Source organism: Strix uralensis, chromosome 11 (genome assembly GCF_047716275.1).
Source record: "Strix uralensis isolate ZFMK-TIS-50842 chromosome 11, bStrUra1, whole genome shotgun sequence".
NCBI lineage: Eukaryota > Metazoa > Chordata > Aves > Strigiformes > Strigidae > Strix > Strix uralensis.
Genome location: NC_133982.1, coordinates 5172210 through 5199484, shown reverse-complemented (window position 1 = coordinate 5199484; position 27275 = coordinate 5172210). Strand labels below are relative to the sequence as shown.

Genomic DNA, 27275 nt, shown 5'->3' with positions numbered 1-27275 from the left:
TCAGCTGAGTTAAGTGACTGGTTGCATGCTCCTTGCCCACTGTAATTGGAAACTGAAATCTCTTCGCTGCAGCTGTGTCAAGCCAACACATCATGTCTGCAGCAAGGGGTGTACATGTGCATGGCAGGGCTGCTGGCAAGCATACTTGCTGTGGCTCAGGTGATGAACGGAAATTCATTAGAACATGGTACCTTAATTGCTTTAAATTATTTGTTAAGATCCTAAGTATATGTTTTTATTTTGCCATGTACAGCTGTATTTAATTTCTGTCCAGAAATATCTTGTTGATATATACATTATCACCATAATAATTAGCCTTATTAATTGTTTGCACTGCCATAACAACTGGCAGCTCCAACCCCTTATAACAGTCACTGGACAACCTCTATCAGGGCCTCTGTTCTAAGGCATTTACTGATTAAAATTACAGCCCTACAAAGACTCTGGCATGTTGACCTTTGCATATTAACCTTAGTTCTACTGACTTCAGTGAGATTGTCCAAAGTGTGTAAGGTTAAGTGTATGTTTTAATCTTTACAAGGTTAGAGCCCAAGTATTCAGTTGGTATAATGCACCAACAGGTCTTAACTGCAGAGCTCAGAGGAAGACAAAATAGGAAGACATCTCTCTTCACATGAAATTACAGCTTCCCTGAGCTCATCTCTGAAAACCAAGGAAAGCCAGATAAATAAGCTTAGTAAAAGTCAGCACTAGTTCTACACAGTTACAACCACCAAGGAGCCCAGATCTCACACTAGCCCTAAATATAAGCATAAGGTGACTTTTCTCCCCATTCCTCAGTTTTCCCCTTCTCAGGAACTTATGTAGGGTAAGTTATAAACTTAGCTTTCACTACCAAAAAAAAAAAAAAAAGTTTTTCAGCTTTTATGTGCTTGTGGGGTTAAGAAACATATAGTTTAATGGGATTGGAAACGTGCATTGTCAGATAATCATATGGAAGTAGACACAGGTAGTAACAGTATTTGGATTGTCTTCCTGTCTTTGATACTGTGCATATTTCCATACTTCACAAGCATTTAAATTTCCCTACATATTATGTAGGCAGCTTAAACTGCCTGTTTATAACTGCCATGCACAAACAAAACAAATTTGAAAAATGCAGTTTCTAGTTAATTTTAAGAGACAAACCTCATAATTTTCTGGAAATGTTGGTAGTTATCCTCTTTGTACAGTGGCTCTTGCCAATTTAAATTTTCAACTGTATTTCATGCTGTTAGAGGTGAAGTGAGTTATCATGGAAAGTTGTCCCCCCCTTCTCTCAAGAGTTACAAAATTTTAAACAAATACAGTAAAAACACAGCATTAGCCTTTGAATTATATATGAAAAGAAAATGTCAGCTGATTGTCTTGGAGACTGAAGTCCCCAGATTTATTAAATACTTAATACTGCACAGAAGACAGAACTAGAAAAGTGGTGTATAGACCCTACCAGCGCGTGTCAAATCTGATGGGGAGAACAGCTGTTAAGGAAATAACCTTATCCAACGCTAGTGGACGAGGGAAGAGCAACTGATGTCATCTACCTGGACGTGTGCAAAGCATTTGACACTGTCCCACATGACATTTTTGTCTCAATTTAAATTGGAGAGACATGGATTTGATGGATGCAGCACTTGGTGGATAAGGAATTGGCTGGATGGTCGCACTCAAAGAGTTGTGGTCAGTGGCTCGATGTCCAAGTGGAGAGGAGTGACAAGTGGCATCCTCAGGGGTCGGGGTTGGGACCGGCGCTGTTTAACATCTTTGTTGGCGACATGGACAGTGGGATCGAGTGCACCCTCAGCAAGTTCAACAACGACACCGAGCTGTGTGGTGCGGTCACACGCTGGAGGGAAGGGATCCATCCAGAGGGACCTGGACAGGCTGGAGAGGTGGGACGTGCAAACCTCATGGAGTTCAGCAAGGCCAAGGGCAAGGTCCTGCCCATGGGTCGGGGCAATCCCAAGCACAAATCCAGGCTGGGCCATGAGTGGATTGAGAGCAGCCCCAAGGAGAAGGACTTGGGGAGGATTTGTGGATGGAAAACTGACTGTGAGCCAGCAACGTGTACTCACAGCCCGGAAAGCCAAAGGTAACCTGGGCTGCATCCAGAGAAGTGTGGCCAGCAGGTATGGGGAGGGGATTCTCCCCCTCTACTCCACTCTCATGAGACCCCCCCTGCAGTGCTGGGTCCAGCTCTGGGCCCTCCAATATAAGAAGGACATGGACCTGCTCAAGCAGATCCAGAGGAGGCCACGAAGATGATCAGGGGCTGGAGCTTCTCCCCTCCCTTATGGGGACAGGCTGAGAGAGTTGGGGTTGTCCAGCCTGGAGAAGTAAAAGGGGCCTACAGGAAAGATGGGGAGGGACTCTTTACAAGGGTAGTTTCTGATTTTACTCCTAGGCAGCCTCTTTTTTCTACTTACTTCAGAAAAGGGCTCTCATTTATTACTGGAATTTAAGCTAAAATAATAGGAGATAGATTTTGCACCTCTCAAAATCAGCCTTGGTTCACTCCTTTTAGAAAATATTGTCAATCCTAGAATTGTGATAGTACAAAAGCACACTTTCGTAGGCTTCTGTGGATGTGGTAATGCTTCCTTCTAATGTACAAATGACTGGCCACGCACATCTGCACCAAAAGGCATTCAGCTATTAGGGCAGAGTACGCTGCCTTTGCACCCATTCCCTTTTCCTCTGATCCAGCAGAACTGGCCTGCAAGGCAAATCTGATCTGTATGTTGCCAGCTGAACCATTCCTAAGAACTGCCTTTCCAACCTACTAAAAACACCCCAAGAGAGAGTTGTCCTTCTCGATCTTCTCCTTTCTCTTTCTTCCTGCTATTCAATCCTAAGTCTATTTTACTTCAGTTTAAAGCCATAGCCCTTCTTCTAGCTGATATTAAAAAATATTAATTCCCATCCTTTAAACATTACACCTTTACACTTGGGAAAATATTTTCTTTTTGAAAATAACCAACCCTCATTCCTCTTATCTTTATTCCTAACCCTCTGATTCTTATTGCTCTTTTCTAGATTCTCCTCATTTATTACATCTTTCTGAAGAGTGGTACCCTATGACGAATACAGTATTCCAAGTTTAAGATCTCTCCAGCATCAAGAAGAACAGAGCTTTATATATAATGATCCTTTTAACACTTCCCAGGGTGAACAAGTCACATTATGAACTTGATTGTTACTGTGGTTCACGAAAACCTTCAGAGCAGTGTCCACTCTAAAGTCTGAATCCACAACAGAGCCAAACTTTCCCCAATGTCGGTTTTAAACACAAGTTTTTGTTTCAGACTCCTCTCTTTATATTAACAAAAGAGAAATTAAAGACTAAATAGTATTATGATTAAAATCAATACTAGGATGACTGCATTCATGAAAACAGCTTTTCCCTCCTTATTCTGCTGTAAGATAACCAAAAAAGAAGAAAAGCCCTCTAATCCCACAAATGCCCAACAGTGATGACTTTTGGACACTTTAACTTCTCTTGTTTAATACAGGGAAGTTATATGGGTACATGAACATGCATGCAATATGTACAAAGACAAGAGGGCTGAGATCTGATTAGACATGCATTTTCTGCTTCTCACTTTTTGTTTACAAACAACCTGAAGTGAGAAGTGCAAGAAGCAGCTGGGTTATTTAAGGCTGATTAAATTGCTGACTACACAAACACTAAAACTGTCATTGACAAGGGGAATGGAAAGCTAGACTGTCTAGAAGCAGCACCCGGAAACTGGAGTATGACAACAAATTGGACACCCGACTAAATTCATTAAATTCATTAAAGAGTTTCTAAAAGACAGACCTGCAGTAGTATATATTCCTGTAAGCGTCTGGCTGCTCTTCAGACTTTTGCTGTGAAATACAGCTGCATGAGTCCAAAGAAGTCCCGGGGTTTTGGATTGCGGAGTTCAGATTCTGATTTAACAGTATCTTACTAGAATGGGGAAGATGTGCTGTAAGCAGTGGAGACAAACTAAGTTTTCTTACTGATCTGTTCAAAGACAGTTCATAGAGTGTAAATTTTAATTATGGACAAACTTACAATATTTTACATTTTCTGAGTTGCAGCTTCTACCCAGAACTCTATTTTATATTACCATTTTGCAGTAGAGTAGTGAATGCTAGTGTTTAATACTTTTAATGGGTAATAATGCTCACCCTAGCGTTTTGTATTGGAATAACTCCACTATCACCTAAAACTATCATCTGAATGACCAATATTTAAAGTTTTCAAAATGTTTGAGTTATAGTAAGTTATGCAACCAAAGTCTATATTTACATTTGAAAAGATTTAGGGAACAAATTATGAAATTGGATGGCCTCATTAGCAGGTGTTTTACACTGCTTGTGATAAATTGCTAAAGGAGTGGATACAGAGCTGCTTTTCTGTTTGTGACAGTTAATGCTATGTCAAAACTGTGAGTCAATATACGGTCCAGTTTTCTTTGCATGATATTTAAAGCTTTTCTCTGTTCCAGTCATCTAGTCTACAAAAAAAAAAAAAAAAGGAAATCCTGTTGCCTTTTACACATATAGTATGTTGAATTCCTGTTTTTGGGCACAGAAGAAAAAGGTGAAAATACTTTGACTACAACACCAACAGAAAGTGGGATCAATCAGTCATTTACAATTTGCTTTAATGAAATACAATCAGCTGAGCTATGAAGATACGGTATGTGATTACAGCTGAAAGAAAGGTGTTGATAAGGGCTTGGCAAGTCTTATTACTAATGCTGATAAAGAGCTGGTTGTTCAAAAGATGAAGCATTGCTGGGAAAAAGCTCTTCCATATGATGCAAGAAAGCAATGAGAAAAAAGAGAGATATGAGTAGGAAGGAATGGAAAGTTTCCATCTTCCTTTTCACTGGAATGCCCTGTCATCATGTAGTTTTTCTTTAGTGCATCCATATGAACTAAACTTCTATCACGTTTATAGGGACAGGACAGGTTTCTTTATATCTTAGCATTTCAATTTTCTCCCCCTGCCCCCATCCCTCAGAAGCAAGATTTTAATGTTTCAGAGCTTCTAAAAACTGTTCTGCATTAGCTCTTATTTTTCCTTTATGAGTCCAGTAGCCTACTGTGCCATCAGCTGACTTCCACTTTACCAGCAGGGAATCTCATTTCTACTCTGTCCTATGCGTTTTACAGGGCGTCAGTGAACTTAAAGTACGATGAATATTGTAGAAAATGAATTTACAAGTGCTGAAAATGAGAAACACAGAAGATCGCAAAGACTGCACCATCTGTGCTACTTGGTTGTATTGCACAGAGGGACAACTGCAAATGAAATTCTGTGTAGAATGAAATTTTGCTAATCCCAAATTGATAGCTTGTTCTTGGCACAACCTCGTTTTTCAAGGAGGCCAGTTTGATCTCTGATTGACCTCATTTTCTTGATCTGGCCTTGGAATAGAGCTTTGACTTTTTAACAATGTGCCAAAATACAGAATTCTATGCTGCTGTGACTGAACTGGGAATGGGCTAAAAGTTTAACATATATAGCTTTATTTTGATCTGAAGCATGAAGTTCTGGGATGCCCTTTAATAACACTTCTGCCAAGAAGCTCCACTAGAAAACAGTTACCAAAAAACTACCTTAGCTTACTGTGACAAACTAAACATAACTAGAAAATAATTGTCAGCTGCAACTAGGAAACTTGTCAGCCAGACTCAGCCGAATACTATTTACTTGTGCATTGCTCTATTTTATACTTGGGACAGGAACCTTAGCAGGAAGCCTAAGCTTTTACTGCTAGAACTTCTGCTGCCCTGCAGCAATAAAAGCAATAAATTGTGACTGCTCCTTTTGAGCTGTTTGCACCTTTGCAATTCCTGTTATCCTACCTGAACTGCATTGCACCATGTGCCCGTAGCCAGAACACACATGCTGCAGGCCATAACCCTGCTGGGGTTTTATGTCTATAGTGCTCCGTGTGGACTCTGAATCATGATTGCTATGTGTCTATGATATTGTACAGTAATTTCCTTGAGAGTTTAATACTGAAAGTGGAAGTAGTTTACATCACTGACACAGTAATTATCTAATTATTATTCATTCTGAGTAATAATTTTATTTTTTTTAAATAAAAAAGATCCATGTCATATCACTGCCTTACTTCAGTCTGTGAAGGAATACTAAGAATTGAACTCGTCCAATTCTCTTTGTACAAAAACCTGGTGCTCTCTGCTGCTTTTACTTTAGTGTAACCTTTCCACTACATATTTGGAATTACTGATAAGACTGTGGTTTCAGGGGAATGTTTATCCATACTGTCCCAGATCTACCAACTACTTAGAAGGTGGTACTCCACTTAGTGAAGGAAAAATACCTCAGGGACTGAAATTTTATGGAAACCTTTCTTGTAAGGGAACTTGTTTTTTCCATTTGGAAAAGTAGTTTTCTGATCACCACTTATTTACTGTTTTTAGTTATAATGTTTCAGTCAAAACAATTTCCACATGGCTTCCTGCAACTTTTTTTGCACAGGATGTTTACTAGCAGATCAGGTGAGAGTGAAGCAAAAAGCACAATACAATCCTTTGAAACAACACACCCCTATAAACAATGTTTCCTCTAATATCCACACCAACAGAACAAGTTGAGCTCATTCCCCACCAAATTTAGCAAAGCATCTTTTGCTGGTGATACCACCAGATTGTAAAGGTGCATGAGTACATTCATCTGGACAAAAGATTCATTCTTCTAAATTTAATTCAGCGGTAGTCAAATGGTTAAAACTTAATTTTAAGTTTTGGAATTCTACTTTTGGAGCTATAATATTAAAATGTAATTTTTGTTTTTGACATGCATTAAGACTCTTATCACCATTTGGGGGTGAATCTCTTGTTTTCTACAAAGAAAATAATAATTAAACCCATTATCACATTTTTTCTCAAATGTAATATTAACATCATAGAACTCAAGAAGTGTCTGAATTAAGCCAGTGTTGCTTAGAGAGTTCTACAAAACTCAAAAGAGCTACATAAATTTACACTGTCCGAAGATGTGGCTCCATATACACTTTCAAAGTCTATTTCTAAGACTTGATCAAAAATAACAGGAAGACTATATTTTGGATTCACTAGGCACACCAGTAATTTTAATCTCACTATTTTTGCTGTCCTGTTTTGGGGACAAGGGATTTAAAATGGCAGGAATACATAGCTTATTTGTTGGAGGTAGATGACTCTGTAATTTGGCTCACACAAAAAATACTCATTATAGTAAAACTGATATATTTGTTGAAGCTAAATTCCCCAAATCTCTGCGTAATGTAATAGCAATCTGTTGTTAGGAGATTTTGTACAGATCTGATCCTGGACTCATGACTTATAAGTCAAAGTTCAACTTGGGGCAAATGTTAAGACAAAGTTGAAATGTACCAGAACTGATTTTAGAGGAAAGAAGTCCAGTAACCACAGCTTAAACAACGCTATATAAATTCAATGTATTAGCATAGAGAATGAAGTAATAAAAATATACACCAAAGAAACACACAACTGAAGAAAACCCAGCTTAGCTGAACGCATAATACTTAAGATACGTAAAAGAGAAAACAAAAGGACAGCAGTAGTCCTTTATGCTGGCCCTGCTTGGCTTATAAAGAAAGCAAAGAACATTTGTAGTGAGAGTATCTTCCTGTATCACGTTAAGTGCTAGGGAGAGTATTTTCAAGAGTAACTTTTCCTCTCATCCTAACAGAACTACTCATGGTGACCTCCAGCTCAAGGATATTTTGTGGATACTTCAACTCACTCTCAAGACCATCACACCTATTACACTGCAATAAATTTTGTTAGTCTGAGAACTATTTTTAATACATCAGAATTATGAGAGCAAAAAAAAAAGCACATATTTGACCATGCTACATTGCTGTTCTGCTCACTGGCTTTCTACAAGACAAACTTATTTTGGAGGACAGCAGATAAGAAAACAACTACATAGGTCTTGCCTGTCAGGGAGTACTTTAAGGGCACATCTATACTGTGCAAAGAACAATTCCCTTAGTGATAAACCTGCCTGTATAGAAAAATACCACTTCGGGTCCTAGACGCAACCATTTTTGCATCATTGTATTAAAACTAAAAAAACCCCCCAAACTGAGTAATGCCAGACTGTTGATTCTGCAACCAGCGTAGATTGCCAGCTATATTCATGGTCTGGTTCTTGGCTGTTTCATACCACTGCATGTGGCATCCACAAGGTATCCATATTTCATTTCACATCTTTTCAAAAAGAGGTTCTTGATAACTAAAGAAATATAAATGGTTATGCCCACTGATCTGCCGTAAAAAGATGCCTTTTCAAGTTTCAGAAGAACCTATCAGTTGCACCAATCTTACCTTTTATTTTTTTGTATCTTTCTTGTAAACAATCATGCAGGAGTGGTAACAACATTTTGCACCACCCTCCTGAGAATGTCAACATGCTCTATAAGGAATAATCGATTAAGTCTCCCACACCTGTGTTGGGTAATAAATGTTTTATCTCAGTTTCAACAAGGAGTCGTCAGAAGTTCAATGATTTGCTCAAGGTCACACAGGAAGCCTGGCAGGGCTATGAGTCTCAGCTGTCTCACTATCATCCTACCAGATAAGCATTCAGAACCGTGGAGATACAGCAGTCAGAAAGAATTACCTATACAAAAGTCCATAAAGTAACAACATTTAATGAGATAGCTGCCAACTAGTCATTAGTACATTAGCAGTAAATCTAGTAAATCTTATTTCTTTTATGTGTTAGCTGGAGAATAAACTAGACACAAATCAATTGTTTCTTTAGAAAAAGGCCACAAAACTAACACTGACAAGTTCTACTTTTTTTAAGTATAGGTCATAAGGCAACACTGATGGCTAAACAGAGCTTTTGAAAGGCAGTAATGAATGCTGATGAAAATATAAGACCTTGTATGGGAACATAAAGATATATTAGCCTAGATTTTACATTTAAAATTACATGACTCTGAACATGGAAAACTTTGAAATCTTTCCTAAGAGTGATGATTTAGAATCATCTGCATGCAGATGACCTAAGGATTTTGTTAATGGAAGTTTCCAAAAAACTGCCCACACAGTTAAAATAATACATCTCTTCCTTCAATATTTCATTAATTAAATAAAAAGTTGTGTTGATTTTAATAATTCTGGAGCTGCAATAAAAACAGATGAAACTTAAACAGCAGATACCAATGCCATACATGGTTCTTGATAGAAGGAAGAGCCTGTATTCCTGGGAATCTTACTTTTCACACAGTTCTACTGCAAGCAGCACACACTTCTATTTGTAGGACTTATCAGTACTGGGCATGTGGCAGATTGTGGTTATTGTTGTTATGTTTTGACACTGATTGTCACGGTTACCGTTTTTCAAGCCCCTCTTACCTTGACTGCGTAATTGTTGAGAGGATCTTTTGCGTAAGAAGCTGGGTAGTAAACCGCATCGCCTGCCTCACAGCATGGCTTGTCACTGGTTAGCCTGAAATCTGACCAGCTGTCCACCCCGAATCGCAACTGGTCTTTTTGTCCAGCCATGAACAAATCTTCACATTTAAGTGCCAGCTTCTTCAGTGAATCAGCGTGAAGGCTTCGGATTTTACCTACCACCTCTTCTCGGTTTTCAATTCCTCGATAAAGTGCTTGCCTTTGTGGCTTCTGGACACCTTTGCCCTGCTTAGTCTGCGAGATGCGTCTCCCTGTTAGAGACTCCATGCTATTGGAACACCGCTCCTTAATACTGATAGTGGTTAGGCTGGAAACACTGTTAGTTGCTGAGGTTGTTGCCCTTAGTTTTTCTGTAGGCCTGTCCAAGGAATCTCCTGACTCATTGTCCAGTACCTTGAGCTCCAGGCTGACCGAAGAGCAGGCGCTGCTTGCTTCCCAGTTGGTGTCAATATCGTAGGTAGGATTGGCCACAATGCACAGGTTGTTCTCCAGAGCCTGCTTCTGGAGATCTCTGGGAGTCGGCTCTGTGTTAGCTCTCAAAATGGTTTTCTTTGGCAGTGGAGGTGGTGTTGGCTGTAAGTTGTTCATTGTCTCCTGGTCTACTAGTCCTCCAAAGGCAATGGCATCATCCAAAGCTCCCTTTGGTTGCCTTGGCTGTTTTGGGGGTATCATGGCTGCTCTGGACTGTCCTGCGTAATAAAAAGATAATAGTAATAGAAGATTAAAGTACTTTGCATCTGCTGCTCATACTTGCACTCTGCAAAGAAGTTTAAGGCAAAAAACCTCCCAAACCTGACTAGGACCCCCCCAATATTTGAAGCAAACCTAAATACTTATCTGAAAAGAGCTAATTCGAAAGCAAAATGACCAAATCAGCATCACATATGTATTGTCAGACACAGCCAGTCTTTATTTGACCTTGGCCTATATATTAAAATCAGTTTCAGTGCTAGCAATGCTGGCATTTTACATCACAGGGGATTAATGACAGAAAGCACAAGCAAAACCCGAACATCAGCTTTGGCACTCCAGCCAAATTCCTGTTTCAGTAATTATACCCAGTCTCCCATAATTCCTTCTGCAGTCAACTGACTATAATATTATTCCTTACTGCCTATTCGAATGTGCAAAAACTATGGGTGGATGTTGCTAAGTGGCTTTGAATACTATTTCTCTGAGAGGGGCATTTCACTGGCAGGTGAGCTGATCTTTTTCTATATATCCTCATAGTAGTCTGTAAAGCACTTGGCATCGCTTGGATTTGAAATGTGCTAAAGAGCCTGAAAGCATTACTTCAGAATGGAAACCAGAAAACTTCAGACACAAATAACGTAATTTAGATACTTAGGCAGTCACATTGGAAAGTGCCCTACTAGATTCATGAGGTGACATCAAGGAAGTTAAATCTACTTTCGCTCAAGCTGACAAATGTGTTGCCACTGCTTTCAGTAAGAGTATGATCATATTTTGAGATTACAAAAACAGAAATATTTTTTAAGCTGCAATGTAAAACTCCCCCCCCCCGCCCCTTTCTCTAGTGCATTTCCCTTACTCACTTGCCATAGGTAACCTTGTTGGCAATATTATGTTCATAGATAATCTGACCTAGACTCAGTCGAGAGATTCCAAACAGCAGGTTACATGCATGAAAGCACGGGATTTCCACTGACTGACTGGTTTCAAACATTTGTGTGCTTCTAGGATGATAAACTTCCTGTCATGTGTTTTGGATAGCTTTTAGAGAGGACAATTATGTTTTATAACTGCCAGAGTCCTTGGAAATGAAGAATAAATAAATGACAATAATATAAGAGAGAGTAAAAAACAATACACAGACAATACAAATGACCAACTTGCTGCTCTGGGACAATTAAACAGTTGTTCCTCATATCAAAATGAGATTTTTCCACTCTTAATAATCAACTACTATTTTCAGAGAAATTATTTTCTAAGTTTTCTACTACTCCTGCGAGGTTCATTGACCAGCATGGTAAGGTAGGAAGCCAATTTTTATAGTTGCAACACAGCAAACATGAACTGGATGCTCTGTATAATTGCAGCTGAGCACTTAAGAAGGGAACAGCAAGTAGAAAGACACTACGACTATTTGAATATTTATAGTATGTGCTGAATCCTTGTAAAGAGAGGACTGAACTGGAACACTGAACCAAACTGGGGGATCTCAGATTCAGATTGAAATTACATAACTTTGGTCCATAATTAATAATAAATGACTTTGCAGTCTATGAAAAGAAAAAAGATAGCTTCCTTTACGCTTTAAGATACGTTGTTACAGTTTTTATGAATACTACAGAATCTAAGATCCTCTTAGCCTGAATGCACAAAAACCTGGAACGCTGGGTTAGAATGCTGAAAAGGACTCCTAATTTCAGAAGATCAGAGAACTGTATTTTTAGATGTATCTACAAACAGAATAGCCTTGGCTCTTCTTAACAATCATTCTCTTTTCAGTCATTCCAAGGAGACGACATCACAAATGAAAGTTATATCTCTATCTTTTGTTTAAGCTCAAGAAACCCTCAGAAGATCCTTATGGATTTTGTGATAAGCCTGGATATTCCAGTGTTTAAAAACCTGAATTTTGAGCAGGAAATTCTCTTAGCTCTGTACATGCCTGATTGTTAGGGAAGATTGTACAGGACTAACTCCCCTGGGTCATCACTTTTTAGCTACCACAAAACAAAAATGCTCAAAGGCTAGAAATATTGGAGAATCCCTGCATATCTCTCTCAAATCGTTATCAAGGTTGCCTAAAACAATTTAACACTCAGGGGACCCTCTACTGCTCCTTTCTGATCTTGGTATTGCAGCAAGTGTGCTCTACAGTAGCAGCTCTTCCTCTCACCATTTGATATGCTGCAGCATGTAACACTGGTGCCAGTTGAGCAGTAGAGGAATTCTATCAGGTACCTTTTGCAGAGACAAAGAGTAGCATGATTTAGAGTGAAAAGCAGAATTGACATCTGCATGCCAGACACACGCATCCAGATGCCACAGTCGTTTGCATAATCCTGAGACAAGTTCATTTCTACTTCGTATCCAATTTTCTTACTCATCCAAACGTGTCATCTTCCACAATCGCTTACTCTTACAAAATCTGTGACCTATGTACTTTTTCCCCAGCAACATTGTGTGTTAAAGATCACTTGCCTGTTTTCTCATTCTTACCCTCTTCCCCACTACGCTAGAATAGCCTAACTGCCGGGGTTTTGAGAAAGGCTACTATTTCAGGAGGCAGTTTTCTAACATGCACTGCTTGTGTGACTTGCTAATCCAAGGACTGCACAGATGCTGGAGGGAAACAGCAAGAAAACAAATTAGCACAAGATGCATATCTCAAGCAGTAGCAGCAGAAGCGCTCTCCAAGAAAGGTGAGATTTATAACAGCATTTCTTCTTGATTCTTCTATTTTCTGTCTGCTTTAATGGCCCTGCCCTCCAAAAGCCATTCATACAGAAGAGTGTTGTGACTGCAACCAGTGACTTTCGCTGCTTTTCATAGCTATTGGAAGTGTGACATCAAAACATAATTGAAGAAGGTTTTCATAACCAGAAGTTGTCTTTGCAGATGTCTGGTGGGGGTGGCAGGATCCAGAGAACTGCATGTACAAGTCATTATGTAGTTACTTTTTCAAGTATTCTCAGCTGAGGAAAATGAGTTTGTAAAACATGTCATGTCACAGTATAGTTTCTCCCCACAAGAACAAATTTTCCATACTGAAATCTATCCATCTGTATTACGTTTGAAAAGCTTCATATCTGGACTGTTTTTATGTCAAGTTCTTAACACTGTGTACATTTATTTCATGGCCATTGGGCCAGTCTTTCCAGCTCAGCTGTCCCCAAGCATGGTGTAATACTGCATGTCCCACATTTTTTTTAATTGTCTAGCAAGAAAAAGGTTGTCTTAAATTTTGTCCCTGTCAAAGGCACAAAAATGTTCTTTGGCATTTGCTTCTTTTTCTTGCTTATCATTTCCTTCTCCCCTTGCCTGCTTAAAACCCACCATTTTCTTACCTACTGCACAGACTCTCCAACATTAAAAGGTTCAGCCTGAGCTATACTCTTGGGAAGCAGATGTAAAGGAGGAACAGGCACAATACTAGGCTACCACTTAGAGATCTTTGAAGTGGCTTCCAGACTGTTCAAAGACAGAAAAAAATTAACTCTTTATAGACAGCAGCTTTCCAGAGAGCTTTAAGGAATTCTACAGTTCAATACAGTTCCATTATAGAATCTCACTACACTACTTAATTATTAGTACTTAAGTCTCCAGACACCATGCAGAGGTCTGAAACTCTAAATCAGCCCTAAAAAAAGCATGTAAATTTTATTTTTTCCAGGTAACTGATTTACCATCACACTTTGCACTGCAACATGTTTATGTTAGCTCATGAAACTATCAAATGTGACACACTGAGCTCAGATTTAATTCAAATTTATATTCCATAAGCATGTTTTTTGCAATGACATGCAAAATTATTGCTTATATTTCTTCATAATCCACGCATCTTTCTTTTTTGCTTAGACCAGATCAGCAGTATGTCAGAACTGTGAAGGAAAACACTTCTTTAATTGGCAAAGCAACTAATTGTGAATTAGGCAAGTCAAGTGGGTGACACACTGCATGCTTCCATCCTTCCTTGAACAGAACTATTCCTGAGACATATATTGCTCCAATACACCAGTGAGAGCAGGCTGCTTCTGTACTTTCTCCAAACTAATTTTACTCTTGACATGGTAATCTATCCTACATTCTCCTTTATTCTTGAAAGCATTTTTCTGATTATATGCCATTACCATCTCTTATCCAAAGATAACATCCCTTGTGGGAAGATGCGAGTTTGAAAACAAGAGCTGAAAACAGCAGTAACTAGGCTTTTGTCATGACCATTAACTCTGTTCTCAATTTCAGTGACCATTATAGTACTCCTTAATCCCTAATCCCCTAGTGCAGGGATTTAGATGAATGAACAGGACCCAGAGGGCTAAAATGGCCAAAATGACTCTCACCTCTGCCATTCTCCAACTTATCACATCAGTTTGACAAGAATTCCATGTTTTGCATTGCTAAGAACAGCAAAAATTAATAATAATGCATGTACAACATGGGCGACCAATCTTCCAAGACCACATCCATCAAAACCCCAACAGATCTAAAATCAAAACTGTGGACTCTCTACAGTGGAGACCAGCGAGAAAGAGGAATTTCGAGCTGTTTTTACGTGTCTGCAGGAAACCCGCTGTAAGACAGGGCTGGGCTGATCACCTAGCTGGATCTCGGAGCAGTCCACCCTCTGCTGATCTGTTTCTCCCCACAGCCAGGAATGGAGTCAGATGCCCCAGTAATTCTCATGTCTGTACATCTCCATTTCACATTACAAAGTTATAAAGGCTGATTAAAGTATTCACTAAGTCCATAGGTTGGCCACCTCCACTATACAAATTCCCCTTCTCTATCCTTGTCCTAGTACTTTTTTCCCCCCTTGTACTTGGATATTGATCATCCTTTGCAATCTGCATTTTTATTATAATACAGAGCCTGGAAAAGATTTCTCTGTTTAAGTAGCAGATCAATTATACTGAGCTTTAATACCAGTACAAAATACATGACTCCTTAATAAAACTCTTACCCTGACTGATAAAAATAACCAAACCATGAAAAAACCCACAAATGCATAAATGTATCTTGCAGCCACTGCAAAAGCAACCAGCATGCTTCACAGCCCCAATTCCAACAAACGCAGTACGTGTACAACACTATTCTATAAAATTATTCAGTACAGGTTTACACGAACATGATTGTTAGTCCTGTATTCTACTCAGCTGTTTACACATTTACTGTTAGTTTAATAGATAAAAATCTTACCAGAATGATCATACATGTAACAGAAAGGAAAGCTAACACTGGTTAAGTAACACTCATGATGCACCTCCAGTTTCTCACCAGTAGTTTGAGACTGTGCACAGAAATATAGTGAGATGGGCTGCAGGTGCTAAATAAATAAAAACTTCAGATGCATCAGGTTGTCTGCCTTGGTGACTTGTCAGGTCTTGCTACCCATCCTCCATTACACCATGTTAAAGATATTACCTGTACTAATTATATAAGATACAAAAATGTATCAGACTGATACTATAATCACTGTTTGTCACTGAACTGTCGGTTTTAGTCAACAACGATATCATTACCTTATTTACAGCCTGGCTAAAGCACACTGCCCTGATCTAGCTTACTGAGGCGATACTCCATGGCAGATGCTGTGATCTGGGATTTATTCCAGTGTCAGCAATCACAAAACCTAGAAACTTAGCCTCCTTTTTTCACCTTTTCTTTGGGTGTAAGGAGAAAATAGCTCATACTAAAATAACCAATTCTTTTTTAAATGATAGAAATACAATCCTGAGTATATTGAGACTGTCTTAATTTACTTAGAGCAATACAAATTCAATCAAGTCAATTTTCCCAACAAATTCAGACAACAATAGAAAAATTTAAATATTTGTAAAGGCAAGGATTTTAATAATCTACTCTATTGTCTTCCTTATCATAAACTACAGGGCTTACCTGAATTAAATTCTGTTAGAATAAGGTCACACCTTAAAAAAAAAACATCCAGGCCTTACCTTACACATTTGAACATTTGTTTCTGCATCTAGATTCATCTGGCAGCCACTGAATTTTGTTAAATCTTTTGATAGTTGATACCAAAGGTATCCCTCATCACAGTTCTGCATGAACAACACATGAGCATCCACACCCTGATCAAGTCAGACTCTGCTTCTTTGATAAGCTAAACAGATTCAGCTTCTTGAATTAGTCACTATAACGTGCCTGTCAAAATAGGCATTTTCAAAGCCCTTCTTTAGAGCCTGTACAATTTTTTTAAAATGTTCTTCTTAAACTGTGATCATCAGGGCTTGACTGTGGCCATGGCAGTTGCAGGGTGAAAATGAGATACACATAACCTCTCAACTCCTGCTGAAGTTTCCTGCTGTTTATACACCCAGGAACATACTGCACTCTTTTAGCCTATCATCATGGTGGGACCTCAGGATTCCTAAAAACCCCAAGTCTTTTATGTTGTATCTGATTTCCAGAGGGGAATCCTCCATCTTGTTTGCCTGCATTTTTTGTTTTTAAATTCCTAGATGTATGATTTCACATGTTAGATCAACTAACAGATACAGCCCCTATTTTATAGATGAGCTATTCTCAAATGTTGCATGTGCAACTTAGACCCTGACAAATACTTACTGGCACACTTGCAGTTTTTGTGGGCAGGACTGTAAACTGATGATGGGACAACTCCTGTGGGAGCAGAAGGCCAAAACCAAATATATTTGAGAACAGTACCTGATTATAAACTACTGCTGACTACAGATGGAAATTTACCAAAGCTTGCCATTATTTCTCTTCATAAAATTTCATGTGACATGTCACAACTGGAGATTAGACATTTATCAAAGTAAGGACATAGTATTATCTGCTTTTCAACAAAAAACCAGAAAGTGTATTAGATTATTTTAAAAAAGTTAACATTGTGCATTATGCTGCAGATTGTGATGTTTACATGATATATTTTACAAAGTACAAACTATAGTATGTAGCTGTAAAATGTAACTGTAGATACAACTGCAGTTGAAGCAGGAGTCAAATGTGATGTAACAATTATATAGTCTCGTGTTTAGCCTTTCATTCACGCACATCAGTAATTGTTAATTCTACAAAATATATGATTTTGGTGCTTAGGTGATTTAAGATGTGAAAACAAGTAGGAATTGTTCTATATCCCAACCTAGTCATCTCTTGATGGCTATCTGAATTAGAAAGTGAGGTAGCTCGAATAAACCAGAAAAAAGTTTGAGCAGCAGCCAGAGAACTGAGTGCCATTTAGGGTAGCATTGCTTTTAACAACAAGCAGCAAGCTTGCCAAACCAGACCAAGTCAAGCCTAAAAGTTAATTTAACTCTTTCATACCTAAAATTTACTTTGGTGACAACAAATCTGAAAATGACCCAAGGATGACGAGAAGATTTTGAATAAAATGCTAAGGGGTTCAGTTTTATACGGTTTTACAAAGGAGCATTCACACACAGGAACAACACTGACAAAAACAATGACTGAGGGAAGTGATTGCACAATCACAGAAGCATTGAGGTTGGAAGGGACCTCCTGAGACGATCAAGTCCAACCTTCCCTGCTCTGGCAGGGTCAGCTGGAGCAGGTTGTCCAGGACCATGTCCAGCAGGTTTTGTATATCTCCACAGATGGAGACTCCACTTCTCTGGGCAACCTGTTCCAGTGTTCAATGGTATTTCATTATGTTTCCCATGAGTTTACTACTCCCAGTTTGTGAGATGCTGTGGAAAGGACAGAGATCCATAGATCTCAGCAGCGCATCTAACTGTATGATGAAGCAGCTGCCATCAGGTGTAATATCTTACATAAGAAAATTGAGCTAAATTGAGTAAAGGTTTAAACAGAAGATTCACAATATCATTACTTTGGCTATGAAATACAAGTAATCCCTTGACTGCTTGAGCACTCTGGCTGAAAAATAGCTATCTCACCATGAGGAGTAAGTGATATTTCATACATTAAATGATACCGTAGCTTGATCCTTTTATATGTCAGTCTGGTTAGGAACATGGGCTAGCCATGCTATAAATATTTTGATGTAGCTAGATCTACTGCCTGGATTCTATTTGTAATGTAGCTATGTCCTAAATACAGAAAATATGTAGATACAGATACATACATATACCTCAGTGAACTGAAAATAATTCATTAGATCTCTGAATAATTCCACCATAAAAAAAAATTTTAGTTTTCCTCCTTGAAGTTATAATTCCTTGGTAGATGTTAGTTTCACTCTTGGGCAGGATGTTTCTCCTCTTTATGCTTTATAATCAATACCTAATTAATGTTTCATTAGCAGAACATGCTAATAAGTTCACAACTGATTCACCTTTAAGCCAAAAAATGCAACAATATCATTAAATGTCTAAGAAATGTATGCACCTGAGGGTTTAAAATTTAGTCCTTGATCCCTCAAACCTGTGTGGACATGTCAAACCTCTGTATTTGTGAGCCATCTCAATGCAGTCAGTTTACTCTTGTCCAAATGCTTAGTATGTTGGTGTGCTTACAGGATTGGAGCGTTACTTAAAAACATGCATTCAGATATTCTTGAACATAAATAAAGATGGGATTTTCGTTCTTCTAGAAAATCTGGCTGTAGGTATCCTAAATTCGCAGCACTTCAAATCAAAATGCTTTAGAAAATTAGGCTGATAATATTGATACTATATATTGGGAAATGCTTATTTGTCTGGCTCGCTTATCTTCCAGAGAAGCCTTGCATCTATGTATCTTTTTAATATGGGTCAGGAATTCAGTGATAGTTGAATAGACTGTGCAGTACCTTCAGGACATTCAGTCGTTCAGGTTCTTCACAGCCTGGAAAGGGATCCAAAATCTTATCTAATTTAAATTTTCTTCTATGAGAATACACTTACCTAAATTGCTGTATGTAGCACTGCAGGGATTTAAGTCAGGAGAATTTGAAGCTTCTTCCTTTTCTTCCTCCCCTTGTGGGACACGGACAGATGATACTGGGATGACCGAGGCACTGCCACCATTGTCCTGCTTCACAAACACAGCTCTAGGAACACGAGGGGACAAATCCTCCAGTGTCGTATCATCGGGCACTTGACTGAAACAAATAAAACAAAATCACCTGGAGACCAAAGCTGGGTACTAGATCCTACTGGCAAAATACCAGATTAGGCATTAAATACCTTCAGGAAAGGGAATGAACTGGTAAAGAAATAAGCTCCTTTCACCCTCCTTTTTGTAAGAAATCTCTGCAATATTTATTTTCCTTAATGAGAAACAACAACTTTTGACTGAAATAGTAACATGTAGTAGTTCATGCCTTTCATACAAAAGGGATAATAAAATATTTTACAGCTGACTACAGGGAATGTATGTATGCATATATATGCGGGGATGATTCTGCATAAAACATGGAGGACTCATAGGACAGCAGCAGAGTTTAAGGTGCTTTTTGCCAATCAGAACAATTTTGCTTTAATCAACAATACCCGGGCATAGCAAGGGGGCTGTTAAGTCTTAATAAATGAATAAAACTTTAATGATACATTTTCATATACTAGTAGGGTTGTGGGAACTGACACTTTGGGAAACAGACTAGCAGCTCATCTAAGCCAGTAATCTATTTCCCATATAAAATTCTCCAGGATTAAAATCCACCTGCATTAGGCCAGTTGCAGAAGGCCATAAAGACATTCTTCTGTGCTTGGTATTAACTATGAAGTTTTAATCAAACTGTGATGACTTACAGCACAAAACTGTGAAAATCATGGATTCAATCATTTTCCATGGATATATTTATTGCAGTATGATTTAAAAATTATTTTATATATATATATTAAAAAATATTCGGGTTTATTAAAAAAACCCCAAATCCTACTGAAAATGTAGCAGCAATTATCAATAATATGCCACATTAAAACATGTCAGAGCAAAAATATTTCTGTGCCTTTATGCTCTCTCACTCACAGAAACAAATACTCATTATAGGCCAAATCTCAAGAGCCCATGTCCTGTTCACTAGTTCTCATTATTACAGCCTGATCAAATAGAACAGCAGGAATTTTAAGTACTTGTGACTTCCAAAAGGGATAGGAGTAATGCACTTCCTTCAGAAGATGATCACATCATATATTTGTACAGATACTTAATTTTTGTGGTAAAGATTTAAAACCTAATATAACTTCTGATGAACAGAAACAAAAATTATGCATTTTCAAATAGAGCAGCTGAGTTTCTGTAATACAAATCCTTGTAGTGGAGAGATTATATCCTCAAAGAGTTAACATAAATTATAGGCATGTGTCTCTCTATGCCAAAGCCAAAATACTGAAAATCATGATACACAATCTCCTAGCAATCCCAGACTACAAAGATTAAAACATGCCAATACTTTGCATAACACAAGACCCCATATACGGTGCAGCACGCACATGCTGTTTCTACTCAGACTCATGAATTTTAACTGCAGGCCGATACAAACAAAACTCATTAGAACTTGTTAGTAAAAGAGAAAAAATGGCATAAGTTCAAAAAGATGTAATCTTTAATCAGCATAAAATTTTTTGTTCATTTTTAGTACCATGCATAGGAATGGTGTGAAGAACATTCCATGTGTCATAAATATATTAACATTAAAAAGTTAACCTAATTTCAGAGTAAAGCATACATAAAATTAAAGCAGTAACAAGGCTCTCAAGATGATGAGAAATTAAACTAAAGACTTGTAGTTGCTGTAAATCATATACATACCTGCATTCCTCAATAAGAATGTTTTCTTTAAGAAGAAATAGGTTCTAACAGCTTTACAGTCTGTCATTGCCACAAACCAGGAATTATCATATCTCAAAGTAATTTTTTAGTATCGACTGGTGAGGTACAGGACAGACTCATTCTCCAAACCAGACACATGCAAGCTCATACACTAAACCTCAGCTCAGAAGCATTTTGCCAAAGTAAACCAACAGCTAGAAGGGAAGAAAGAAAAAAATACCAACTCACCCACTGTACTCACTCACACAATTCCCCATTAAAGGAAATTCTTTCAGGGCCTTCTTGAGTCTTTTAATCATGTCTTGAAACTCTGGCGAGCCATTGATTCCACAGTGTTCTGATGTGCTACAAGTTGTGCAAGCTGTAAGCAACAGGGCTGAACTCTGCACAGAGTGATACACCTACTGCACCTTAATGTTTACCTTAGGGGGTTGGTCCCAGGGACTTGCCAAAGCGCCCCAGGCAACCAGTCAGTTACAGCCCTGCCTTCTTAACTCTTCCAGTGCCTTCGTGGATGAAAAACAGTTCACTGTCTACTACATCACTGTTTTGGTATGACAACTATGGTCTTAGTCATGTTAATTAGTTAAGGAAAAGCAGGTTCAAATTTCAAGAGGAGTTTTAGGAACTTAGACTGACCTACTGTTAAAAGTAAGTGAATATCTCAAATCTGTACTCCAACCAGTTTTAGAGTCTGAATCTAATACATTTGAAAGCACAGCAATTAGATGTCAGGCCATGAAATCTGTGAGGAAATGCTCCCTGTATCTTAACAGTGAAGACGGAGAGATCAAGCATATGTACGCAGTGCAGTGACTCAACGAGCAAAATGCCAACCCGACAGAACACAGAAGGAACAAAAGGCGAAAACATCCTCACTCTGTAAGCTACAAGAACCAAATTCCCAGTTGCTTTTGCTTCATGAAATAGTCTAAAGAGTTAAAACAACTAGTTTTTGAGAAAAGTAGAGCAGCTGATAAACAGCTCTGAAATTAGAACCATTAAAGCCTGGTAACTTTGTATCTACTTGTTGATAGCAAGTGATACTTAAAGCTATCTCCTTATTTGGGATATTTATACATATTTTGCCAGGATGGATTCTTTGATGCCTTGCATAAGAGCACAGATTTAGCTTTTACCATAGTGGGCGCAGCCTCCTCTGTCCAAGCCTTATTCTTTCCACTTTTTTATTTCAAAAACAAACTTCATAAGAAATGAACTACCTGAGAACTGCTCCTCGGGCACATGTGGCTGAAACAACTACTCAGTTAATGGAGGGAGCAGCTCTTTGCACACAGAGAACACGTTTGTTTTCCTAAGAAGCTGAGATTATGTGCAGCAAAAAAACTTGCCATAAAAATGACTGTCCTTCAGATAACATCCCACTGAATTCACATACTTGTCATTCATATGTGCACAAACTCAAAATTGTTTAAAAAGTGTTTTTCCTGCAGGGACGAATGCCCCTAACTCCTTCCCTCAGGCTCTTCTTCACAGTTTTTGGAGGATAGCCAAAAGATGATGCGGTCTAACTTGCCTCGGTCTTTTGGGAACAGTAAGAATCCAGAGAGCAGCCTGTGCAGTGTTCATTTTTGTAAGGACAGTGGAATCAGCTATTGTGTGACCTGTATTTTCCTCTATTCAGAGCATGCCTTCTCAGAGTGATTAATAAACAGCAATGAATATGAGGGAGATAAAGTGGAAACGATTGTAAGTCACTTACAAGAAGTGATTCTGAGAGAGCATTCCTGAATTAGGGTCAGATCTAGAGGTCAAGCTGAGGGAGTACAGTTCTGTGTAAGACAGCACATAAATCCAAGTGGTGGAAATCAGTGACAGAAACTCAGAGAGAAGCTGGATGTGGCCTTAGACCCAGCTGAGACTCTGATCTCCCTGAGTGGACATCAGCAAAGCAATAATCAGTGGTAGTCATACAGTTTGAGAAGAGAGTCCAACAAGGAAGATGACTTAGTTTTACACAAAAAAATAAATATCTGTGTAACTTGTAGATATATTTAGTTTCAAAGAGATCCCTTTGAGATCCCCTCAGGCCCTACACTTTTAAGCTAATAAAGCTAATATAAAGCCTAAATTGACCGAATAATCCTTGAGGAAAAATGCAGAGAGGTTAATGGCTTGAGGGCGGTCAAAGGCCACCTTACACAGGAACTTCTACTCAGAACACAGACCACTTTATTTCTGCAAAACACTGAGCAAAGATGATCAATGCCCAGGTTTCAGAGTAGATTATGGGTACAGAAAACCCATTGCAGTGGGGCTCATGCAGTTCAGTTCCTTATTATCACCATTAGCCACAAATAATCACTTAAGAGGAAAGTGAAAGAAACTTCTCAAATGACAATCTGAAATAACTAAGCTATAAAGTTTATTACTAATTCTTATTATTTAGAAGTTGGCTTAGTCCTGAAGCATAAAAATTTATATTCCTTTTTCTTTTAAAATCTTGTATAATGTGATGCTTGCATGGATAAAGGGAATACATTTGATAATCCAGTAAAGACATCCTGCTAAGCTCTTTAGTGTCAGCGAAACTTAATGGCAATGAGTTCCACAGATAGACTGTGCATTATAAAAAAGACATTTTTCTTTATCCATCTTAAGTTCTCAGTCTTTCCATTTTACAGACTGTATTAGAGGAGTTAAGGACAATTATACACGATGTACCATTTCTTAAACTAGATTTATAAAGTAATAAATGGTAAAATCCCTTCTACTTTGTTCTTTAACAGCCCTTGGTGTTTACAAATCTTCACATAAAATGTTACCAAACTTCTTGCTTAATGAACATGTATCATTTCCAATTCTGTTAGCATAGAGATGTTCTAGAGAAAAATCTCACAAAAGTTTTTCATTGATGAAACAGGGTAAGACAGATGGTTAATGCTCTTAAAAGCACTGTTGGACATTGTTAAGGTAAGTAAACCTTGCTGATATCTAGAAAAAAGCAAATCAAGATAGATTTGGGGAGAAGGGGAAGTTGATAGTTCCACCTGAACTTTTCAAGGTGAGGATTTCTCCCATTTCAATAGACTTGCTCAAGCAAGAATTTTCTTTTCAGCTTGAATTCTCCTCACCAATTTACGCAAGCTACGCTTAAAAGGTTTTGGATTCAGGTGAGAACCTCACCTTAAGACTTACACAAGAGGTCCTTTAAACTGGGAAGGACTTTGTTTTAAACAGAGCCCTCCTGTGATTTAAAAGATTTTGTTCTCTTCTCAAGTAGTTCCTGAAGCAGCTGTGGAATCTGCAGGATTGGATCAATGACAATGAGAAGGTGGAATGTGGCAGTGGTGGTTATTCCTGCCTGTCTCTGGATGTGATCCTGATCTTAATATATGACTACATTTTTGAGGAACAATGATTCCAGTTGTTTTTACTGCGTAACCTGTTAGAGCATTCTTATCCCTCTAGATATACAGAGCACTCCGAGTAATTTCATGGCTCCTGTCCCACAGAATCAAGAAAGCCTACATGTAAGCTCCATTCCCTACACTGTCCAGGTTCTCGAGGTCCACGCCACAGACGATGTGCACTGTGGCACACCCCTAGCCCCAGAGTCACCTCTATTTTTTTCCTTAAATAACAGTTAGTGGCATAACAGAAAATACTAAAAAAACCCGTTGAAGAAATAACCCATTCGGGGCCTTTTAAGTCTTGGTGCTCTAACTCACCTCACTGGAATTGTCTTTCTCCATTGCCTGTATTGTGGAAATTCAATGCCTAACTCAGATTTTTGAGGTCACATTTGGCTTACTGTAACTTAAAGCAAACAGTGTTGAACAGTCATCAGCAACCTCAAGGCAATCAGCACAACAAAAAGCATTTGAGGATCACTTACACTACTGAAGCACTTCCATGGCAGGACAGAACTGTGCAAGTTTTTGGCCAGTTTTCTAAAAGATTCTCATCTGTCACTGACATTTATGTTAATTTAAGGAGCAACAATCTGGCTGGAAGTTACTCAAGGTGAACTATTTGTACTATGAGTATGGCACTGGGGTAAGATTTAAAGGATAACAAGACATTTCCAAAAGCTTTGATATCTATGTCCTCTGGTAAGTACAGAGCCCATGAAAGTGTCCAGTGAAATGCTGAGGGGCTATTTTAACAAAAAATAGCCTTAAAAGAACACCAGTTGATGATGTAGTGTGTAACTGCAATGGAGAAGCATGGCTTTTAAGAAAAACGTTCAAAACAAAACTTTAAAATATGTGTAAGAATTTCACTCCTTTTGGAAGCAAGATACAACAGGATAGTGATGTTCTGTAGGTGTGAACAATGGAACTCATATCTGTCCACTATGAACTCAAATCCCTTTGACTAACATCATTTTAGGAATTAGATTGGTAATCCCAATTTTAGCTATGAAGCAATGCTATCTTATCTAAAGCAGAATGGAATGAATATCTAGACCTCACTACTTGAAGGAAGTATTTCAGTAAACATACAGTTTTATCTTTAGTTCATCCAAGACTGGCCCAAAGATCCTATAAAGGAAAGTTATGGCTGACTTGTAGCTATGAAAGGAAACTATTCAGTTTAATACATAACTGAAATGGAAATAGCTGTGCACAAATCAGTTGTACCTTGATTTACAAAGGCACTGCCATCTAAAACAGTGCTGAATGAGGTTGTAGTTCAGCTCTGATGTGGTTTATGAAGATAGGAAAGGAAGAATCAGAAGGCCGTGCTGCAGTTTTCTTTCAGGAAACGTCTCAATTTAAAAAGCTGCTACTGGGTATAAGCAGTGATCTTTCAATGAAGAAGAGAAACCTTTATCTTCTGAAACTCCAACAGCCACAGTTTGATCCACTAGATAACAAAGCCTTTGAAGAATATCTTTTTTAAACTTCTGAGTGGACTCCACACTGTGCTGTACCACCTTCATCAATTACAGTGACTTGGGCCAAAAATATCATCATGTTCTCTTTTTAGAGGTCAATTTTAGGTTTTGCCTGAGAACAACTGCTGCATCATGAACTACAGGTGTTCTAAGAACACCTGATTTTCATTCCAGTTAATGATAAAAGCTGATGTGAGTGCTGCTTTTTAGCAAAAAGTTATCTACAAATTTTTGGTAAATTTAATACGTGAGTATTTGCTAGCTCCTTTTGAACCACCATCCTGGCATCAAACAGAAAGAAACAATCACATGGATAAAACAAAAGCAAGTTCTTTTGTATAACAGAGATAGTTTTCAGCTTTGCAAAGAACTGAGTATTTTGCAAGTGCTGTTCAAAGGGAAAAACTGACCTTTCTAGTGATAACTAAATACTTTCAGCCCTGTTTTGTAGTTATGTTATCATCTTTAGCAGCTTTGTAATCCATTGCAAAGTAAGGAAATATTCTAGCTTAATTTAATTTGATTTCCAGACACCACCCTCCCCGCCAAGTAATCTGACATTTTAAAAACTTGTTTATTTTCCAGGTCATCAGTTTGGTTTTTCAGTGAGCTTACTGTCGCTGGCATTTTGAGTTAGGAAAGTTAAGTCTTTGCAAGCTTAACTGAAGTTTTTAAACATCTTTTCCATGCACATATTTTAGCCTGAATTAACACTAATCTCTTACTAATACCTGAAGAGTTAACACAAAACAAATATAGCCTCTTGTCTGTTATGTCTCCTGCTTGTGCAAAAATGGAAGTTGACAATCCTGATTCTCACCTACTGAGATATTAAAAACAAAAGCTAAAATCCTTAAACAAACAAAAAAAACCCACTTCATTTTTTGGCATTATAAGGTTTCACTTCGTCTCTTTAACAAAAACTGAGTAAAAACCAAAATAACTTAAGGCATCAAATTGCATCAAGGTAACTAAATGTAACTCCTGAAGGATAAAGATATCCACTGTCCAGTGTTCCCACAATGTGTTTCTCAGCACCTCAGTGTATTTTCTTTGAAATTTGTAGAAACCATAGAACAATATTGTTAGAAAGAAGAAATTCCAATTCTAACATTTGGAAAATGCCAATTTTCACCAAGGAAAATTGCAAGATATAGTTTTAGCTGATATCATCATGACTTGCAGAAAAATAAAGAGTAAACATACTTTTTGGAATAAGTGAATGAGACAGAACAGAATAACCAATTGCCTTCAACAGTAATGGCAGAAGGTATTCCAGTAACAGTGCAAAAATCAAAAACATTTTAATAGCACCATCTCTAGGGTAGTCTAAGAACAAGTGCCACCTATGACTGCAGCCATTAATTGCCCTTTTACCACCGAGATAAGCAGCTGCTCCTTCCTGACTGGTCCCCCTGTCAGATCAGCGAATTGATCTGGCTGAAAATTAACTGCAAAGTTGTTTTACACTTGGATCACTTCCCCAGTCTGGTTCACCGCAGGCGACCACATGAACTGCTTTGCCAGCACCAGAGTG

General features: G+C 38.3%; 1 protein-coding gene across 4 annotated transcripts in view; it reads right to left on the bottom strand.

Annotated features, from left to right (window-relative positions):
• The window catches only part of PEAK1 (pseudopodium enriched atypical kinase 1), a 123195-nt gene that overhangs the window by 7937 nt on the left and 87983 nt on the right, over positions 1-27275 (bottom strand). For 3 of the 4 annotated variants that reach the window (XM_074879893.1, XM_074879891.1, XM_074879894.1), the window contains 3 exons: positions 21103-21219; positions 19005-19201; positions 9403-10151 (listed from right to left, as the gene is read on the bottom strand). In XM_074879893.1, the coding sequence (XP_074735994.1) occupies positions 9403-10151; positions 19005-19201; positions 21103-21219 (1063 nt within the window). The remainder of the gene's footprint in view (positions 1-9402; positions 10152-19004; positions 19202-21102; positions 21220-27275) is intronic. The other variant, XM_074879895.1, reaches the window with a different exon arrangement.